At 41.9% G+C, this 22,856-nt stretch overlaps 1 protein-coding gene across 1 annotated transcript in view; it reads left to right on the forward strand.

Moving 5' to 3' along the window:
• Window positions 1-393: 393 nt before the first annotated feature.
• ADGRG2 (adhesion G protein-coupled receptor G2) overlaps window positions 394-22,856 on the forward strand; it is a 78,264-nt gene continuing 55,801 nt past the window's right edge. Inside the window, exons 1-3 of the mRNA XM_084841748.1 lie at window positions 394-703; window positions 14,459-14,577; window positions 17,939-18,556. Coding sequence (XP_084697874.1) covers window positions 14,460-14,577; window positions 17,939-18,556 — 736 coding nt within the window. The 5' untranslated portion in view covers window positions 394-703; window position 14,459. The remainder of the gene's footprint in view (window positions 704-14,458; window positions 14,578-17,938; window positions 18,557-22,856) is intronic.

Consider the following 22,856-nt stretch of genomic DNA (forward strand, 5'->3'; position numbering starts at 1 on the left):
GAGGAGCAATAGCAGCGGGCGACAATGGTGGTGAGGCGACAGACACGCCGAGGGAGGGGGTCCAGCCGAGGGCCTCTTGCCAAGGGCCCTCAAAAACCTGGTGCCGGCACTCGATGGAGCTACTACAAGGCAGCTTTCTCTCTCGTTTCAGTAACCCCCGGATCGCATACGCACCCTGGCCTCATTCTGTTTATAGGTTATGTATTTCTGTCTTTCATTAGAAACGTTTGAATGAACGAACGACACCGCCACCCCCTTGCCAAGGAGCAATACCCTGGCTCTGCCCAGCGCAATCTCCTACTCCCCAGCTTCCTCCTCCCGCCCGCGCTGCTCCCCCTCCCCTCCCCCTCCCCTCCCCTCCCCTCCCCTCCCCCTCCCCTCCCCTCCCCTTCCTCCTCGCCGCCGCCGCCGCCGCCGCATGAGCAGCTCCGCTGCGCCTTCGCCTGCGCTTCAAAGCGCCCGGCTGCCTCCAGCGCGGCGCGTCGGCGGGCGGAGTTTCTGCTCGAGGCGCTCGAGGCAGCGAGGCCGGGTCAGGTGCGCGGCGGGGTCTTCGGGGGCCCGGGCTGGTGGGGACCGCTTGGCGCCACCAGGGCAGCGGGGAGACGGACTGGCACGACAGGCTCTCGCCTCAGCGAACGCCTCGTCGCGGCGCTCTAGCGGAGGGCCAGACGCCGGAGCCGCCGGAGTTCCCGGACTGACCGAGGTGAGAGAGGAGCGCGACTATTTTGTCCTGTTTCGAGCGTTGCCAGATGCCCACGGAGCGAGGGGGAAAGAGATAGGAAACGCTGCTTGTTTCAGTTTTCCATCTATAGGGGGAGGAGTCTCTTCCTTTCTTCTTCTTCTTCTTCTTTTTGAAAGTCTTCTTTGGGCTGCATAAACAAACACAGGATGAATGGGAGAGGGAAAGCTTTCTCCAGGGGCGAGAAGGGTTTTCTTTTAAGATTTCAAATACTGGCAAATGGGGGTGTGGGGGGGGAGATGTGCGGGGAAATGTAGGCGCTGCGTAGTAATTTCTCTTCGCCTCCCTCCGGCGGCGGGGGGGGGGGGGGCAAGATCTGGAAATCGTTGTTCAGCTTTTCCATCAGCCAGATGGTGGAACTCTGGCAAAGAGAGAAAAGAAACGGGAGTCTGGCCGGAACCCAAAAGCCACCGATTGACACTTAGAAAACAGCCACCACCAAACTAAACCTCACATGTTTAGTGGATTAGGAGTGAAATGCGGTTCTCCCGTGGAAACAGAATGATCAACAGGTGTAAGGATTGCCCTCCACCTAAGGAGTACTGTAGAAGAATGCTAAAATAATGTCACAGTCCCCCCCAAAGGAAGTACAGCAGAATTTGCAGGCAAGGGTCAGGGAGTCTAAAGAAATGAAGTGGATGATAACCAGCTGCAAGGATATTATTACAATACGTTAATGCTTAAGTAATTTCTTATCATACATACTTTTAAGAGGTGTTTGAATGTTGGGGATTTTTTTTTTTTTTTTTTAAGTATGCACTTTCTAGTCTTCTGGAAATGTTGAGTGGACCACTGAATGTAATCTGTGTTACTGATTTTTTAGAACATTCCAGATAAATTAACAAGGAATAAACAGAGTAACATAGATTTTAAACCGCCCCCCCCCCACACACAAATAATATGCCTTGAAAGAATGAGAAAAGGTGTATTTTTACTACTGTTTAATCAACCTGGTAATGTAAATAAAAATGTGCTACAGTGTGACTAATCCACCTGAGATGACTGTGGAAGTATTTTTTTTAATGTGGACTCTAATAGGTCACCTTGTGCCCATTAGTCATAATATATGTATGGGCACAATAGGTTCCATTAATTTCAGTGGGACAGAGCTGAACATGTTAAAGGTAGCAATCCTAAACTCCCTTTTCTAAGTAATGAGTCTCATTGAATTTATCAGTAGGATCATTTCTGCATCAGTATGCTTAGGACCATATTGAATAAGTGCTTAGCTTTGGCAAGTCTGAGCCCTACTTTAAAAAGCGCAGTCTAAGCAAAGGTGAGCATTTTTTATATCCCATTGATATCAGTGAGAGAGTTGAGACAAGCTTTAACTCTCCCATTGAAATGGCATGTTTTACTCAAGGGTTAGGGTGCTTCCAGATGAGGCTTTTATTGTGCAATTCCACTATCTCATTAACAGAATTTTACGGGGGCCCGGATGATGTTGGCCTCAATGTGTAGGTCTCCTGTATTTTTCTACTGCTTCTTCCCCACTTTATTTCTTACCAGAAAAAAATCTATTCATGAGGAAAAGATGGAATAGCTGCAGCGTACCTCTTGAGCCCTCCATCTGGAAGTGCCCTTAGTCCCACTTTGTTCAATGGGCTTGCTTCAAGGTTATGTCTATTTAGATCCTAATCCTTAGAGGAAAGGTTATAGCTGAGAAGTAGAGCACATGCTTTGCATGGAAAAAAGGTCTCACGTTCAATCCTTGGCATCTCCGGGTAAGGCTGGGAAATGCCCCTGTCTGAAACTCTGAAGAGCCGTTGCCAAACAGTACCATACTGAGCTAGGTAGACCAATAGTCTAACTCGGTAAGGCAGTTTTATGTGTTCCTATAAGACCGCAATCTTAAGCATGTCGAACTTTGGGTGGCTCGTGACTTCTGATTCTTCTATCAAATCAGCAAAAATGGTAAAGACTGAAATAAGGAAGATAAATTAGTATAAAGAATTGAAATATATATTCATATTTGCTTCATTTTTTAATACATATTTTAGTCGTATTCTGTATTTTAAAGCCCCATTAATTTTCGTGTGGGAGAACGTACCCAACCATTATGAGATGGGCCATGGCTCTGTGGGAGAGCATATACTTTGCATGCACAGGGTCCAGCTACAATCCCTGGCATCTCCAGGTAGAGCTGGAAAAATTCCTGCCTGAAACCCTGGAGATCCACTGCCAGTCGGTGTTGATAATACTGGGCTAGATGGGCCAATGATCTGACTCAGTATAAGGCAGCCTCCTATGATCGTAACTATGCATGCATTTAATGCTGCCATTTAAATGAATGAAACACAGAAGTGCTTAACTTTGGCTGGAATGTACCATATATGTTTGGAATTTGCTTTACATAATTTATGAAATGCATGTACATCAAGCAGAATGTGTGCTTTTTGGTTTTAATTTTTGTGAACTATCCAGAGAGGTTTGGCTATTGGGCGGTCTATCTATCTATCTATCAATCAATCAATCAATCAGAAAGAAAACTTATTCTTGCTCACAGAAAAGATGCACTCTCTTTTTAGTATACAGCCTACCTCATACTTTACAACATTGAAGCACAAAAGGAAAATAAAAGTAGGCAAGGTTTCAACACTGATATGGTTTATTATTACAATGCAGTCTGTGGAGTACGGGCGCCTACTTTCTGTGATTAGCTTGTGTAGCCTAAATGTTTTTTCTCAACTGTGTATTTCTTTGGCAAAACTTCTGTAATGCTTGGTAGAGAAATTTCCTGCAAAGAAGAGCCTGTCATTGTACTTAGGGTTAGTTAGTTATATTAGGGCAGACATGGGGAGCCTGTGGCCCTCCAGATATTGGATTTGCTTGAGGCCAATCGTTGGGGAAAGACCCTGATGCTGGGAAAGACTGAAGGCAAAAGGAGAAGGGGACGGCAGAGGATGAGATGGCTAGATAGCATCACGGATGCAATGAATATGAACTTGAGCACGCTCCGGGAGAGAGCGCAGGACAGGAAGGCCTGGCGTGCTATGGTCCATGGGGTCACGAAGAGTCGGACACGACTGAACGACTGAACAACAATCATTGGGGATGATGGGAATTGTAAGCCAACAACTTCTACTTCCCCATCCTCACCAAAAGTTTCATGAGAAAAAAGAGGGTTTGCGGGGAGAGACTTCAGACTTGAAGAAAGTGTGCACGGTTGCATTGTGCAGATTTCTAGGAGGCAAATAAGGGTCAGCAAAGGAAAAGGGTGGAGTTTGAAGAAGCAAGAAACCTTTGGATGTCGGATGGTTATGGAGCTGGAAGAGCAAAGGCCATGTGATATAAGAGTACAGAGATAAGGAGCCATTGGGTGGGGCTTTGAAGGTAAGGATGAAGAACTGAGCTGGATCCAGGAGTGGGAGGAAAGCCAATATAGGGATTTAAGGAGGAACTGGTCACACGGAGTGATGAGAAGGGTGAATGATTTTTGTGATAGAGTTTTAGATAGAGGTGAAGGGTGTTGCTGAGCTGTGACAACCAACTACCAGGGAAGCAAGGATGTAGTAGTTAAGGTGAGAGCATGAGGTTTTTTTTTTGACAAGGGCTGCATTTTCTCAATGTTGTAAAGACAGAAGCAACATGACTTCTCTTGTCAAAACACTGCACATTTTAAAAATTCCTGGCTTTGAGATTTTGACATAAATTATGGTTTAACTGTGGTTTACAATGCGGGGTTGTCTCTCCCCCAACAACTCACTATACCTGGCTCGCATATCACGATCAACCTAGAGATGGGGTGTCCCTGGGTTGTTTAGCTTCACCCAGTTGCAGCACACTCACTCAGTCCTGATTTGTTTACAACAACTCTTGTTCAGTTGTTAAGTGGTGTCCGACTCTTCATGACCCCATGGACCATAGCACGCCAGGCCTTCTTGTCCTGCGCTCTCTCCCAGAGCGTGCTCAAGTTCATATTCATTGCGTCGGTGATGCTATCTAGCCATCTCATCCTCTGCCCTCCCCTTCTCCTTTTGCCTTCAATCTTTCCCAGCATCAGGGTCTTTTCCAGGGAGTTTTCTCTTCGCATTAGGTGGCCAAAATATTTGAGCTTCAGTTTCGGTATCTGTCCTTCCAATGAGCACTCAGGGTTGATTTCCTTTAGGACTGCCTGATTTGACCTCCTTGCAGTCCAGGGGACTCATAAGAGTCTTCTCCAGCACCACAGTTCGAAAGCATCCATTCTTCGGCGCTCAGCCTTCCTTATAGTCCAGCTCTCACAGCCAGACATTACTACGGGGAAAACCATAGCTTTGATTAGACGGACCTTTGTCGGCAAGGTGATATCTCTGCTTCTTACTATGCTGTCTAGGTTTGCCATAGCTTTCCTCTCAAGGAGCAAGCGGCTTTTAATTTCATGGCTACAGTCACCATCTGCGGTGATCTTGGAGCCCAAGAAAATAAAATCTGTCACTGCTTCCATTTCTTCCCCTTCTATATGCCAGGAAGTGATGGGGCCAGATGCCATGATCTTAGTTTTTTTAATGTTGAGTTTCAAACCAGCTTTTGCACTCTCCTCTTTCACCCTCAACAAGAGGCTCTTTAGATCTTCTTCGCTTTCTGCCATTAGGGTGGTATCGTCTGCGTATCTGAGGTTGTTGATAATTCTCACAGCAATCTTAATTCCGACCTGTGATTCATCCAATCCGGCGTTTCTCATGATGTACTCTGCATATACATTAAATAAGCAGGGCGACAATATGCAGCCTTGTTGTACTCCTTTCCCAATTTTGAACCAATTGGTTGTTCCATGTCTGGTTCTTACTGTTGCTTCTTGACCCTCGCACAGGTTTCTCAGGAGACAAGTAACGTAGTCTGGTACTCCCATCTCTTTAAAAATTTGCCACAGTTTGTTGTGATCCACGCAATCAAAGGCTTTAGCGTAGTCAATGAAGCAGAAATAGATGTTTTTCTGGAATTCTCTTGCTTTCTCCATGATCCAGCGAATGTTGGAGATTTGATCTCTAGTTCCTCTGCCTCTTCGAAACCTCGCTTGTACTTCCGGTAGTTCTCGGTTCACATACTGCTTCACATACTGCTGAAGCCTAGCTTGTAGGATTTTAAGCATAACCTTGCTGGCATGTGAAATGAGCACAACTGTACGGCGGTTTGAACACTCTTTGGCGTTGCCCTTCTTTGGAATTGGAATGTAAACTGACCTTTTCCAGTCTTGTGGCCACTACTGAGTGTTCCAAATGTGTTGGCATATTGAGTGCAGCACTTTAACACCATCATCTTTTAGGATTTTAAACAGCTCAGCTGGAATACTGTCATCTCCGCTAGCTTTGTTGTTATTAATGCTTCCTAAGGCCCGCTTGACTTCACTCTCTAGGATGTCCGGCTCAAGTTCAGTGACCGCACTATCATGGCTATCAGGGACATTCAGAACTTTCCTGTATAGTTCTTCTGTGTATTCTTTCCACCTCTTCTTAATCTCATCTGCTTCTGTTAGGTCCCTGCCTTCTTTGTCCTTTATCATGCCCATCTTTGCACAAAACGTTCCCTTGAGATCTCCGATTTTCTTGAAGAGCTCTCTAGTCTTTCCCATTCTATTGTTTTCCTTGATTTCTTTGCATTGTTCAGTTAAGAAGGCATTCTTGTCTCTCCTTGTTATTCTCTGGAACTCTGCATTCAGTTGGATATATCTTCCCCTTTCTCCCTTGCTTTTCGCTTCCCTTCTTTCCTCAGCTACTTGTAAAGCCTCATCAGACAGCCACTTGGCTTTCTTGCATTTCTTTTTCTTTGGGATGGATTGAGTTGCTGCCTCCTGAACAATGTTACGGACCTCCGTCCATAGTTCCTCAGGCACTCTGTCTATCAGGTCTAATCCCTGAAATCTATTCCTCACCTCCACTGTATATTCAGAAGGGATATGATTTAGGTCATACCTGAATGGTTTAGTGGTTTTCCCTACGTTCTTCCATGTAAGCCAAAATTTTGCAACAAGAAGCTCATGATCTGAGCCACAGTCAGCTCCAGGTCTTGTTTTTATTGACTGTATAAAGCTTCTCCATCTTTGGCTGCAAAGGACATAATCAATCTGATTTCGATACTGACCATCTGGTGATGTCCATGTGTAGAGTCGTCTCTTATGCTGTTGGAAAAGAGTGTTTGCTATGATCAGTGTGTTCTCTTGGCAAAACTGCATTAGCCTTTGTCCTGCTTCATTTTGTACACCAAGGCCATGCTTGCCTGTTATCCCGGTGATTTCTTGACTTCCTACTTTGGCATTCCAATCCCCTATGATGAAAAGGACATCTTTTTTGGGTGTTAGTTCTAGAAGGTGTTGTAGGTCTTCATAGAAACGATCAACCTCAGCTTCTTCGGCCTCAGTGGTTGGGGTATAGACTTAAATTACTGTGATGTTGAATGGTTTGCCTTGGATTCGTACTGAGATCATTCTATCATTTTTGAGATTGTACCCCAGTACTGCTTTTCCCACCCTTTTGTTGACTATGAGTGCTACTCCAGTTCTTCTAAGGGATTCTTGCCCACAGTAGTAGATATAATGGTCACCTGAATTAAATTCGCCCATGCTTGTCCATTTTAGTTTGCTGATTCCCAAGATGTCAATGTTCAATCCTGCCATCTCATGTTTGACCACCTCCAGCTTACCTTGATTCATTGATCTTACATTCCAGGTTCCTAAACAATATTGTTCTTTACAGCATCGGATTTTCTTTTCACCACCAGACCCATCCACAGCTGAGTGTCCTTTTGGCTTTGGCCCAGCCGCTTCACTCTTTCTGGCACTACTTGGAAATCCCCTCTGCTCTTCCCCAGTAGTATATTGGACACCTTCTGACCTGAGGGGCTCATCTTCCGGTGTCATATCTTTTAGCCTTGTGATATGTTCCATGGGGTTTTCTTGGCAAGAATACTGGAGTGGGTTGCCATGTCCTTCTGCAGTGGACCACATTTTGTCAGAACTCTCCACCATGACCTGTCTGTCTTGGGTGGCCCTGCACGGCATAGTTTATGGCTTCACTGAGTTACGCAAGCCCCTTTGCCACAACAAGGCAGTGATCCATGAAGGGGTACAACAACTCTAGGTTGTTGTAAAACCTTGAGTTGTTGTGTTTTTTTAAAAAAAATCCTGGGTTGTTGTGATGTGCGAACTGAGCATTAAGTTTGAAATGAGGATGAAACATTGAAGTGGAAATATCAAACAAGCAATTGGATATGTAGGACTGGATGAACATAAAGTTCTAAAGTAGATCTCAATGAACGTTTTCAGTGTATAGGCAACACTAACGTTTGATAAGGTCACCCAGGAACAGTGTATGTAGAGACTGGACAGCAGAGAGCCAAGAACAGATCCCTGCTAGATTAATCACTGATTAATGTGGGAATGGAATGGAGTTATGAGTGAACACATGCAAAATTGACATGGGCCAGGAATAGACTGATCTGTCCATCTCTAGCTACAAATAATGCTGGGTTTAATATTATATTAGCTTTGAGATCCCTTCTGAACAGCATTTTGTACAGAAGCATAGAAGGAGTTTACAAATGGGCAGCTGAAGCCTGTCTACTCAGATGTAAGTCCCACTGTAACTGTGCATAAGATTGAAGTCTTTGCTAATGTGTCCCAGGCCTTCTAATTTAAAGGAGCAAAGGACACCATATTTAAGGTTCCATCTATTGTTGAACCATTGGAAGATAATAGAAAGGGTTTGGCTCAGCTATAAGCAGGTGTAGTATAGATGGAAGAAACAAGATGTAGCAGCAAGGTTATGTTTGCCATTTGCTTCATTATATTCTTAAGGGTTGTTTGTTTAGGCTTAATTAGGCTGGTATCTTTGTAAATGATACTTCAGTGGAAAGAGCACATAGATTTTGTGAAACAAACACATTCAATGCAATAATGGAACAAAAACCATCCATGATCTTGTTATGGTTGAGAGTTTTGAGCTGGTTTATATTACTGAGACCCAGGTGGATGAGGTTCAAAGAGTTTTTTTGTATCAGCTGTGCTTATCTGGTTTCTTGGCATAGCGCCTACAAGGAGAAGAAGTTGCTGTGGTCTATAAGAATCCCCCCCCCCCTTCCAGGCTTTTCACCTGTCTGGGGTACCAATTTCGACTGTTTGCACCTTGTGATGGGCACTCAGACTGGGGATTCAGATAATATACTGACCACTCCACTCCTTCATGGTCTCCCTACCTAAGATGATGGAGGTGGTTTCAGACATTATTATGAATACCTCAACATTCTGAGACCTCAACATCCATGCCATACCATCTTGTTAGAGCAGCTCAGTGCTTCACAGCCATCATGACAACCATGCAAATCAGCATTTGGCCTGATGCATGCTTCTGGTCACGTTCTGGGCATAGTGTTCTCTGCTGGGTGGGAAGATGGTGATCTGGTTGTGAATTATGTTTTTGCCACTCTTTTGTCATGGTCAGCTCATTTCCAGTGGAGGTTTAGACTGAGCTTTAGACTGACCTTGTATCCTTGGCAGGAGTGATGGACCTATGGAATTGGATGGATCCCTGACAGTCCTTGGGGAGTTTCGTCTTGGTGTGTCTGGCACTGCTGTTGAAGCTTTAGTCACTCTGTGAGCCATGGGTGGATAAGTCAGTGTCGTGGGTGGACATAGAAGTACATTATAAATATTGGAAATGTATAAACAAAATATGGAGATGACTTGGGCTGTAGAGATGATCATCCCTTGAGTGTCATCTTCTGCTATGCTGAGCCTGGTTGGTTCCTGAGAACTAACAGCGATTATTAAATAGGTGATTAAATAGGCAGGAATGCAGCTAAAATGTAAGTGGTAAAAAACTCAACGTGCATACGACTGAACACAATTAAGAGCTCATTATTGAGCCTACCCTGTGGCAGTATTGGCAGTGAGGAAACAGTCTCTGCTGCTATTGCATCCCTGGAATGTCATCCAGTGGAGCTTTTCTAAGTGGTTCAGAGCTGTTTACAACTCTGTAAACGGAACTCTCCATTGTGCTATGTGACATGTTTGCGAGACATTTTGATGATAAAATTGCTCATATCTCCCTTCATTTGGATACATCTAGTCCCAGTGGTGTAGATAGGTAATTTTTTTTAATGCTTGTGTGCCAGGGACATTCAAGTTTATGTACGTCTTCAGGCTTCAAAAGAAGCACATTTGTCTTCATATCTGCTATAAGTCCATATGATGCATTGCTGGTGATCCAGTGAGAGACTTCAGAAAAGCTATTTCATTACTGTATGGGAGTGGGTGTAGTGCTCTTTACTTCAGTGAATTGTGGCTTGCGTTTTCATGCCTCCTGGAAAAACCTACAGAAAAAAATTAGGGCAACATTTTGTAAAGACGTTGCTTCTTTTGCTATTAAATCAGTGCCAGTTTTCACAGTGACATAACACTTTCCAGTGTATGTACCTTGTCCATTATTTTCTTGTGCCAACCTTTAAAAATAATAATAGAAGTTTTACTATTTTTGAATGTCAAATCTGGAAACATAACAGATTCACTTTCTAATAACCACAGAAAGTAATGAGAAGAACAGGCAGGGACCCTTGTACTGCAATGCCAATTTTTGGATAAGTCTCTGTGGTTTTTGTCCATGCATTCACTTAGGTTTGAATAGGGGACAGCTGTTAAAACATACCATGGGTAAATAGGTATACTGCTATCTTCTTCATGAAAGTAAATTAATGTTAACAGCACTAATGCAAGTACTCAAGTGATGTAAAGAAACCCTTTCCGCAAAGGAACATCTGGAAACTATTCTGGAGTAATGTTTAATTAAGTGCTATCCAAAGATTATACCTTGTTTAAAATCATACTACCCTGATCACACTACCTTTTCATTTCACTTGATATTCAAATTACAAGAACTCACACCCTCAAAGTATTCAGAGACTAATTATGTCTGAATGTCTTACACTGGGTGGATGTAACACAGGGAGGTTATAACCCTGCCTTCTGGCTGGCTGGCCACTGATGGAAACAGAATGATAAATTAGATGGACCATGATCTAATCAAGTAGGGAAGTTCTTACATTCTTAAATATAAATGAAGTATTTCAAAGTAAAATAGCTGACTAAGTGAATGATTGGATTGCAAGCTCCTTACACACATTAAACTTTGCTGATCCACAGTTCAACCACATTCAAATATTCAGGCCTGGTAAAGTTGTTTGTTTTTTTTTATTTTATTAATTTGGAATATTTTTGGATCATCCTTCCAGTCAGTGAGTGCTCCAGGCGATGTACAATAAAAATACAAACATAAAAATAAAAAACCTAAAACATATTTTAAAACTGGCGAAGAATGATAAAAACAAAGAGCAGCTTAACTATTAAAAGCTTGGTGGAGCAAGATCGTCTTCACCAGCCATCTAAAGAATACTAAAGGGGCGGCTACCTTAACCCCCTACAGAGGGTGTTTCACAACTGGGGTGCTGCGGCACAAAAGGCCCTGATACAAGTACTCACTAACCTCACTTCTCTAGGAGGTGGGACATGCAACAGGGCTTCAGATTATGCTCACAAAGTTTGGGCAGGCTCATGCAGGAGGGGGCAGTCTTTGAGAGTACCCTGGCCCCAAGTAGCTAGTTCTCATCTTGAGCACTTGTTCTTTCTTTAGTAGCTCTGAGAAATGAAGACATCCAGGACAGTTATTTATCCAGCGTTCACATTGCTGCAGTGAGTCGTGCCATCTGTCTAGCAGGGATCATTCAGGAATCATTCAGGATTTCATTTGTTTTATAGCAGGAGGGAGAGCAGACCTGGAGTACTCTGCGACATGAAATGCCTGTGTTCAGCTATTCAACATGTGAAGCAATGATAAAGAAGCAAATTCCACTTTCTCACCACCAACTATCGGCAGACAGCCCTCATCCTTCTGAGACTGGAGCAAGGGTTTGCACTGCAGAGAGTGTTATTTTCAGGATAGAGAGAAGGCTAGCTCCTTTCTTTCTTTTCTTTTCTTTTTTAAAAAACATTGAGCAGTAAGCTTTAGTGTTGCTCTTTATTTTTGATATAGTATAAGTGTGCAGAATAGCAAATTTGGGCATTTCACAGCAGTTGCTTGTTCTGAGTGGTTTTCTTAAACAACGATCATGGCCTGAGGATTCATTACTGGTAGGATAGCCCAAGCATAGGAACACTGGAAGCCTCTATCATCAGACTGTTTGGACACCTAGATTCTAGTGTATATTCTGACTGGCAGGAACTCTCCAGGTTCCCAGACAGAGAAATCTTTCATGGCACTTGTTATCTGATCCTTATAAACCAAGGGTGGGCAACCTCCAGGAGTCTGTGGACTGTACAGTCCCTGCTGGACTGCCCTGGGGACTGCACTGCACTCCGAACGCCACCAAAATAGCTGCCAAATTTGATGCAGTGGCAAAAAATGTGGCAATTCTGTAAGGAAACAAGATGTAGCGGGCGTGTGTGCCTTGTCTGCAAGCAGAATTGCACTCCAGGTTTCTCTGGAAGCGTGAATTTGCTTGCAAGCAAGGGTGTCCCCCCCACAAACCTTGTTTCCTTGCAAAATCACCATGTTTTTTGCTGCTGTTGCAACTAATTAGGTAGGGATGGGAGTAGTGGGGCAGCGCCCCGCAAAGATAACCATGGGTGTTGAATGTTGCCCACCCCTGCTTTAAACTGAAAATGCTAGGGATTGAACATGGGTCTCCTGCATGCAAAGCACCTGCTTTATCAATAAGCAATAACCCCTCCCCTAAGCTTAAAATAAAATAGTATTATTAACAGATAATTTAATAAGGATCTCCGTTCCTTCCTCTCTCTCTCTCTCTCTCTCTCTCTCTCTCTCTCTCACACACACACACACACACACACACACCACACACACACACACACACACACACTCACTTAGATGAGAGTTTGTTTGGCCCCAAAGATACTAGCCAGGGTCCCAGTAATTACTTTTAAAAAGACCTTTATAAAGATTTGGTGTGCCTAGTAGAATTGCAAACTTTTTTTTAATGTTGAATGGCAGCTCCCCTCCTACCAATCCATGTCACAAACTTCTTTTGAAAGTCCCCTGAGTTTCAAAAGCAATTTGTGATGTGGCCAGGGTGGGGGTGAGGCTTGTTGTTTTGGGAAGAGAAGCTCAAATGCCTTTTGGGTGCATGGAACTAGAAGCGTGTTTCTTTGAAAAATTAATTTGCCATCAAATAACAACATGATTAAAGTTTTACATAAAGAAAACAAAATTATTTAGCTGAGCTCAAGAACCAAAATCTATAAATGTCATGTTTTATTCCAAAAGAGCACAACACCATTTAATAGAAGGACATATCTCACTGGAATACTGAGTAACAAATTGTAATCAAGTATTAAACTTTGTGCTACCAGTGTTTTGGGGATGCAGCATAGAGATAAAGAGTTGTGGCCTTAACAACTTATGCAAAGGAGTCACCTAACTGGTTCTGATTTCCAGAGAGTTGTATGTAATGCTCTAAGCTCTAAAGTGATTTTGTATCAGATATGTGTGGTTTTTAAGTGGAAATATGATCTGCTTTTGCATATAATGTATTGTAGATTAATCTTGGCTACAATTCTCATCTCAGAGAAAGAAAAAATTATCCTAGTACACACATTAGCATTGCTTATACAGCATTAACGGTGAACTAAAATAAAACCTGATGGATGCCAAAAATGTCAAAGTGATTAGGTAGTATCTCCTAGTTTGGTGAATAAAAGAAATTCCTACTTCCAACTCATTCCTGCCATATACATAAAATGTCCAATAACGTATAAGCACAAATTTGTATAAGTTTCTTGGTAGTTGTCTAAATAATATTATTGCATAGGAAAAATACTGGTTTTTAGTTTTTTAAATTGTACTGGCTGCATTTCTTTGCTTGTGAATACAAAATTTATTACATTGTTATTTTCATTTGTAGTCTATTAAAATGATCAGCCTACTAGTAGATAAATGAGTGAACTTCAAGCTTTCCATTTTTGGACCTCTTTCCACATCAACATCCGATGAAAACCCCCTGTTCTTCTGTCATTGTAACCCAGCACACTGCAGAAGATTCTAAGGCATTTTCTAAGGCACGTACTAAGTTGATAAGGTAGCCATGTGTCCTGTTTCACAGAGGACAGTCCTCTATTTGAAGGTGTGCGCTGTTTCAAGGGCTGTCTTGTCCAATTCCAGTTTAAAGATAAAGAACCATAATTACTGTTGTCCATCAACAGTTAGCACCTGAACAGGCAGACACATGGGTCAACTGGTCATACTCTTCCACACTGTAGTGAGATGTACTGCATTTCTATTTAAATTATAATTATGATTTCTAAATTTACATCTATACATATAAAATAGCACATGCCAATTTTATGCAAATCAGTGCCATCGTTTGTACTCTTTTTCGTGATGCATTTCCTCTTTGGGGGCTTTTCAGACGTGGTCAACCTATTCATCTGGAGGATTGGAACAACAGCCCTATTAGCCTTTTCTGCTGCCCTGCATAAACTGACACACCCAGTACTCTCTTGGGACTTCATATGGCGGTGAAGATGATAATAAAGGACAGGCTGTTTTTTTTTAGCAGAGTGTGACCACTGTTACAGATCTTTTCCTTAAAGAAAGAACTTGTGATAAGCTCTCAAGCAATCCTGAAACACAACCTGAAAATCATTGAGATAAGTACAGAAGGAAAAATCCTTCCCAGTTAGGATAATTAATATCTATGGTATGTAGTTGTTTTTAGATGTTTTCTTGTGTGTTCTAGGATGATTTCCTGTGGAATATACCATAGCTGTGCTGACAGAGTATGGGAAATCTTACTAAAACGTAAGGTTTCTCTCTCACTCCTTTTGCTTCAGTTGTTTCTGGCTCCTTCTGGCAGAGGTAAGATTTTATTTTCCACATTAATCCAAACGTTGTCTCTGAAAATACGTCACTGTGAGTTACATTGAAGAAAAAATAGTCTTAAGGCTCAGTCCTATGCATACTTAGAAAAAAAGCCCTACAACTGGCTAGGGTGTGCTAGGAGGTGAAGGATCTTTTTATGTCTAAACATGCATAGGATTTTTTCTGTCTAAACATTAATGAATTATATTTTCATGGAAGTCAGGTGCAACAGGTATATGTAATAATATATTCCAAATATTTTTAAAATACATGTAATATTTATAATTTCTACAGCACTTTTTGATGTATGCTTTCCAGCCCTATGAAGTAAGCTAATTAGGGATCATGGCTTGGTGAAGTAACGTCGGTTCAAATAATAAGGGAAGCAAACCAAAATTAATTTTAGATTTTAAGAATCACTTTAATCAAACTGCTCGTGTTTTCAACACATAACATATGATTTTAAAATGTTAGTGATCAGCATTTGTAGAATTCTAGAACATCTATGGAATTGTTCTTTATAGGGATATTAATGAGTCCAGCTTGGGTGCCTTCATACAAAACTCAGATACTGTTCAGTAGTGCCTGTTTCTCTAGGTAATTAAATACTAGATTTTTCATATTATTTATGAATCCGGTATGAGCATGAGCAAGCTACAGAACCTTTCTCCCACCCTTTCTGTCCATTTCTATATGATCTCCCAGGCCAGAACAGAATGCCTGACTGATCTGAATACCAGCTTTATGTGTATCCAGCAGGGCTGTCCCAAGATATTTTACTCCCTGAGGCTCAGCAACAAACATCGCCCCACCCCAAGTCAAGGTGCATAGTATCCAAGGCTAGCCAAGTTACTTTGGCAGAAAATCCCCCAAGTATTTCTCCCTCTGGCTGAGAGTAAAAGTACAATAAGAATAAATCAAATAACAATTTGCTGCCCTTTCATGACACTCAAAATCAGCGGCCTGAGGCAGTCACCTCACTCTGCCTAATGGTAGGAATGGCCCTGGTATCCAGGTTCTCTCTGAAACTACAGTTCATCTCTGAATTGAAAGAGGGGTATAGATCATGACCTCAGGGAGATATGAACAGATAACCCCAACTTTTGTCTGAGTGAATCATATGTTTCTGTCTGGGGAGAGTGAGGTGAAGGGCAGGTAGTGTCTGAGCCTTTTACTTTTCACTCTAGATTCACAAAATAACTTGCTCCCAGGCTCTTAAATACATCAAACATCTTTGAATAGTGGTTTACTTATATAGGCAGTGTAACTCAGTACTTATGGTCCCTGGAAATGGTTCTAGTCCTGTTTTAACTATGAGTTTTGCACTTGATGGAATTTACATGCACTTGAGCGTGCTTGGAAGAACATGGCAGTTTATCTGGCTAATCTTTTTATTTGCTTCAGTAGATTGCTATTTAGAATATTTCAAGTCATTTCAAACATCTACATATTGAGATTGTGGATAGGGGCTAGTTCTTGGGTTTAATTTGCCCCTGGATGTCATGGGTTTTGTTTGAATGCAAGTGCACAGGACTGTAGCTGCAGCCTGTCCAAATTGTTGCTGATTCCTCTGCTGTCCCTGCCTCTTTGTTCCCTGTCCTGTGGTAAGATCCCTACCACCATGTTTATTTTTATGTGCATAAAAAATACAGCAACCATTGTTCTTGGTTGTGTGCACTGGTCACATTTTTAAAATTAAGTTTGTACATGCATACAAACAGGTAAAGAAAATAGTCAGTTTACCAAAAATGATCTAAAGAAGATAATAAAAACATTAAAATTCTCAGTAAGCATGAAGGTAACCCTGTTACAATATAATATTAAATCTTAGACCAAATCCAGCCAGACTGTATTATGAATGATTACATTGGTCTATATCTATATTATCTATACCAATCTGTCTATGATTATTTCTAGGCTGCCTTTAAGAATGGCATACAAGATACAAACCACACAAAGTGGATTCAGTTTTAATGATTCTAAAACATGTTTCAGTAAAATCTATAAGAACAGAGATTGCCAATTAAAATAAATAAAAACAAGACTTGTCAATAAAACCCAAAGGCACAGACTTAAGGAAAGGCCTGAGAAAATAGCTGGTCTTCAGAGGTTTCCTGAAGACTTGTAAAGGAAGGGAATGTTGAACCCCAGTTAGAAGTTGATTCCAGAGGTGTGGGACCACCACTAACAGCCCTTGGTGGTGGGCAGGTGAGAAGGGCCTCTGTTGATGAACTCAGAGCATGGGAAGGCTGGTATGGGAGAAAGCAGTCCTTCAAGTAGTTTGGGCCCAAACCATTTAAGGCTATAAAGGTTTAAACCAGCCCTTTAAATTGGGCTTAGAAACACACTAGCAACCAGTGCAGCAGGTGCAGTATCGGAATCACGTGAGCTGACTGCCCAGCCCCCACAAATGTCCAGGTGGCTGTATGCTGCACCAGTTGAAGCTTCCAAACCGTCTTCAAATTGTTACCTTTGCATGTGCATAAAACCAAGATTGACAGCAATGAGCAATAATGATTATAGCACGGGCCCGTTTTCTGCATACAGAAGTAGGTAGGACTCAATTATGCCAGTTATGACTACAGTCCTGAGAATATATCAGGGTGTAGGTGAGAAGAGTTTTGTGTGATATTTTTGCTGCAATATTTCCCACTAATGAACAGGTTGGCCTCTGGGGAGTGGAAAGTACTAGGCCAAAATAAATCCAAAAGGATCACACAGTTCACATCCCTTCCCTCATATTTAGTTTATTTGGGTCACAGTTATGTGTATAATAATTCAATCAGCAAATGATGTTGCAAATCTGCTTTTGAAGAAATTACTTGACAGCTTGCAAATCAGTGAGTTCAACAGTGTAAATTAAGAATTGGCTCTATACAAATCTTTAAAAGATTCAGAATTATTGAAACTGGGTTCTTGAGTTACCCCTGTGGCATGGAGCCTACAGAAACACTGCTCATTCCCATATCTTTGGTGGAATTAAACATGAGAAAGCCCAGATCACCTGGAAGGAGTCTGGAGTGTAACTCCTTCCCATACCAGCATTATCCTATTTTTCTGAGGGTTAATGTCCAGTACAGGCTTCTGCCATGTGGTGCACTGCTTCTTATGTTACTCTTGTAACATGAAAAAGGAGTCACACTGCTTTGATTCACCTGCAAACAAAGTAGTACAAGAACTCAGAAGGCAAGATATATGCTAAGAACGGTCAGATGATTTGAGGGATACTACGCGTTTCAAACACAGTTTTACTTGCTCATGAGGTTACATAAAGACAGAAATAAGAAACCAAAATAATGCTGCACAAGCTAGTCATGTTTGTACAAAATTATTTTAAAAGTTTGTTTTCTTCTTATAGCTCAGGATGGTTTCTTAGGACGATACAGAGCTGTGTTTAATACTTCATGTAATGAAGTCTGGACTTTGTCACCTGGAATTTCTGTGCCTCCACTTAGAAACTTCACAGTCTGCATTTATCTTAAACTGTACTATCCAAAAAATTCTTGGACAGCATTTGTCTATAATAACGAACTTGATGGCAATCTGTCGGCATCAGGCCCATATGAACTTGGACTTATAGGAAGACGTGACAAATTGACTGTTTGGATTTTTGGCAAAGAAATAACCTGGGCAGAAAAACTGGATGAGAACACCTGGTACCAAGTATGCATAATATGGAAAAGTGAACAGCAGGAAGTGAGCATATATATAAATGACGAAGAAAAAAAATCTGAAAACATACCTAAAACTGGACCACTTCTTGCAAATGGGAAACTTTTACTTGGATGCTCACAGAATCCTGGCATGTCCTCATCTTCTCCAGATGGGATGATTGGTGAACTGTACATGTTCAGAATGTGGGCTAATGGAGACATAAATCATACTCAAAATTGCCAAGATGGCACCATTATACGCTGGAGGAGTGATAACTGGGTCCATAATAAGACAGCACGACTCAGCAGATCTTTGCCTTGTGGTAAGTAATGTTGTGTCCTTATTTCTGCTTATGGGAATACCTTGACGTAAAGGTGATACCAAATAAAGGCTCTAAAATGGTGTTAACTGGGTATATTGTTGTGCTGACCACTCTTCCTTCCAATCCATTGTCCTAGAGGCTTCTTACCAGACCCATCAAGTGTCAGTGGCCCTGTTTCCTTATTACTTTATGATATTATACGTAAACCCCCAAAAGAGGCCTGTATATTGCAAGTGTGAGTTGTATGTATTTGGAAGCTTGCAAGTCATTGTCATACAGGCTAACTGGAGCAGATAAGACCCGCTGTGGCCAGTGGGTCTACTTCTAAGTAAATGTGGTCTTGCTATCAAATCTCTGACTATTTAGGGGGCTGTATTTTAAAATTATGTTCAGCTTTGCAATATAAATGGGGAATTAAAAAAACCTTTTCAGCTGAGATCACTGTGGTGCCAAGAGAAGAAGTATAAGTAAACTGTAAGCAATAATAGGGCTGTATGTTTAGGGGAGCGTACCAGGATATCATAAAGGAAAGGCAAATATTCATATCAGGCACAAAGCTCCCCACCCTCTGGATCCTTTTGTAGATCCAGCCTTCATTTTTTCAAACTTAGCTCCTCAGCCATGACACTAAAATGCTTTTTAGTAGAAGCAAATGCTTAGATTATCAGAATTCTATGCCATTTCTCAGATTGTGTCAAATTAAATGCAGCATTCCATATGCAGGCATGTGGAGTTCTTCCAGGCTTGCTTATAGAAACCAACATTGTAGCCTAATCATAATGGCAACTGTTTTGCTTCATATATCTGCAGAAAGCTTTGGGATACATAAGGCAGTAGGGAATCGGAACAGTTTACAGGTTGATCTGTGTCATTATCAGTATTTTACTCTTCAAGAGTTCTTTTGTAGTTCTCATGAAAATGAATAAAACTGAAGAATGCATGGTATAGAGGCATGTCTGTATATCAGCTTCTTGAGATTCCAGATCCTGTTGCACAACCAGAAGTGCATGTAAAGACTGTTACCACTGATTAAGGAAAGTTGGCATAAGATGTACTGCCCCCTCCGTTATCCCATTCTGCTGTGTAAATGGGTGTGGCACCACCACAGTCTGAAATCCTCCACATATGGAAACAGACTTTAGAGAAGTTGGAAACTGTTGTTATTGTTTGAAGACTTGTTAGAGGAGACCAAGATGTGGTAACACATTGCAGTATCCTTATTTATGTCTAGTACTGCTCCCTGGAAATACACCTAAAAATAAAAACTTACCCAGCTAACAGGTTCAACATCCATATTTGATTCTCACCAACAAAATGGAAACAACTTCACCAGAATCAAAGTATCATTAAGCCTCAGAAAACCGTCTCCCTATTTGTGCAATGCACAATGTCCATACAAACCGAGGCCAAATTGGGTGTTACCTTTAATACATAGCATGTAGCTGTGTCAGTTTTTTTTCCTACTCAAAAGTAAGTGTGTGAGACCCAATACAGATTGGGACTGTAGCGTGGGGATGGGGGGCTTTAACCCTTTGCTCTGCCACTGTGGTCCCAATCCAGATTGTGAAGGGGGTCTGTGTCTACAATTTGCATAGGAAGGAAAGGTCCCGCCAAAATAAATAGAAGCTTTTGGTCCTATGCAAATTGTAGGTGACGGCCCTGAACTTTTGTTGTTGCTGTTGCTGTTCTCCCTTTCAGGGCACATTGTCCTCACAAGGCAGCTTACAATATTATAAAACATATTACACTTAAACACATACAGCAGCTGCAAAGGTTTTTTTAGGCAGCAAGTGGAATATGTGTCTTCAGGGTTTTTTTAAGCCAGCGGTGATGAGGCCATGTGTATTTCACTGGGGAAGGAGTTCCAAGTGTGTGGGACCGCTACCAAGAAAGGCTTATCCTTAGTACCCACCAGCCCAATGGCTCTTGCTGGTGGGCCAGAGAATAGGGCCACTGATGCTGGTCCTAATGCTTGAGCTGGCTCATCCCAACCCACAATATTTCCATCTTATCCAGATTAAGTTTCATCTTGTTAGTCCTCATCTATCCTATGCCCAGACATTTGTCCAGAATTTCAGCTACCTCCCTGGGATCAGATGGTGGAAAAGAGAGATAGAGCTGTGTGTTACCTGAATATTACCTGAATATTGATGATGTTTCAGCCTAAGATGACTTCTCTTAGTGGTTTCAGGTAGATGTTGAAAAGCAGAGGGACAGGATGTAACCTTGAGGCACCCCAAATGTCAGTGGTTAAAGGGTGGAACAAAAGTCCCCCAGCATGACCTTCTGGATCTGTCCTCCCAGGAAGGACTGGTGCCACTGCAATGCTGTGCCCCTAAGTCCTATCCCAGAGAGATGGTCCAAAAAAACCCACCATGGTCAATGGTATCAAAATCTGCTGAGAGATCTAGGAGAACTAATAGAAGGGGGCAAAGGATTAAAGCCCTTGCCCCATGCTAGGGTCCAAATCTGGATTGGGTTTCTTGTGCTTACTTTTGAGTAGCAAAAAAAAATGGATGAGGCTGCATGTTATGTACTAAAGGTAACATGCAGTTTGACCCTAAGGAGTGTCCATATGAATGTGCGCCATATATATGTATCCCCAATTGATGCAATGCTGTCAGTTTTTCATCAGGATTAGTCTGGATTCAGTACACACTCCCACCTAAGCCAACAAAACACAACATGAACTTTGAAAGGAACTTAAAATTAGTAAATATAAATGAACAGAGTTAAATATTTACAGATGAAAGGCAAACAAAAAACAACTGATATATACAATGAACATATCGGAACATGCAAAATATAGGAACATTCAAAGAGAAGGAATAGTTAACAGTATTCCTGAGGGAAAATAAAATCCATAAACTATAAATCCATCAGTCCTCTGTAATGCACCAGTTCCCTCTTCCAAAACCTCCAGCCTGCTCTCTTGGTCCCTTCTGAACCAACTTCAGTCAGCTTCATCAACTGATAATCCCAGTTGCCACTCCCAAGCTTCTTGTGCTAACATTCCCCCCTCCTACACAGATAAAACGTTTGCAGGCAGGCCTTACGTGTACCCCCCCCAATGCTAAAATTTGTAGTTCCTATAAATCTGTAAGTTGAAACAAATATTAAATATTTATTCAGCCTATACAGCTATACAATTTCATTGATTCCTACACGTGAACCTACTCGTGAGTGCTGTAACAAATTGCTGTAGTGTCTGTATGGACTGTCACTTGCGATTCCAGGTGTGTTAAGTGTTCCACTAACTCTGGTGATTTTTCTGGTTCCTAGAAAATTCACTTCAAATGCAAACAGTGCCATAGAGTCATCTAATCACAGGCCTTACATATAGATTCCAAATTTAGTTATAAATCTTGATACTAGGAATTGGCATACAGAAAATTGTTGCATCAGCAATTCATACAGAAAGGCAATTGTAACTGGGGTCCATCCATGGTTGGCTAAACTCTTTTAGGAGGTGTGAAACACCACACCAAATATAATAAAGGAAAATGCTGAATGTATTTTCCAGAGCAAGCACGAATTACTTCCAGGAATTACTTTTTGGTTTAAGTGCAATTGCTCCACTAGTGCAGCAACGCCTATGTTTTGCTGTATTGTTAATCACTATTTTGTTGCACTTACATGTCCTTTGCAGGCCAGCACGTGTTCTTATGCTTTGGCTGTCATAAGGCAGAATGCTTAAAAGGCTTCCAGATTTAAACTCAGCTCCTTAAACTAGATTTCTCCTGAACTCCTATTCATATATACTAAGCACATGGCTGTTCTTTGGTAGACAAATACAAGCAAAACATAGTGGAAGCACAGGGAGAATGCTTCCACCAGAATCAAGGCAAGCACACACTGCTCATAAAAATTCAAGCAAAAGTTCTCATATGTGAGCGCCCCTGTCTGAATTCTTGCAACACACCTAATGGGCAGCATTGACAATATGTTTAAGACGGTGCTGTAATGCCCTGTTCTATTGTGGGTTTCACCATCTCTATTAGATGGTAACAATCAAGGGGACATAGGGTTGGGGGGCAGCTAAAGTAGGTCTGGATTAGGATAGGTTCAGAACTCCAGACAGAATTCCAGGTGCTGATTTAGGGACTTCAGGCTCAGATTCAGGACTGTGGAGAGCAATCCTGCCACTAAGTAAAGACAAATCCCAGCACTGGCTGAGAGCAACTTCCTTGGCTTTATAACCCCGTCAGGAGAGTCCCTCTGGGCACTCCACCACCTCAAGTGCTGCATCTGGCTTTTTAAGTCCAGTGCCCTTTCCAATAGTCACTGGTTTCTTCTGAGT

This window comes from Heloderma suspectum, chromosome 3, assembly GCF_057233095.1.
Source record: "Heloderma suspectum isolate Gila_16-S chromosome 3, 16-S_ref, whole genome shotgun sequence".
Classification (NCBI taxonomy): Eukaryota; Metazoa; Chordata; class Lepidosauria; order Squamata; family Helodermatidae; genus Heloderma; species Heloderma suspectum.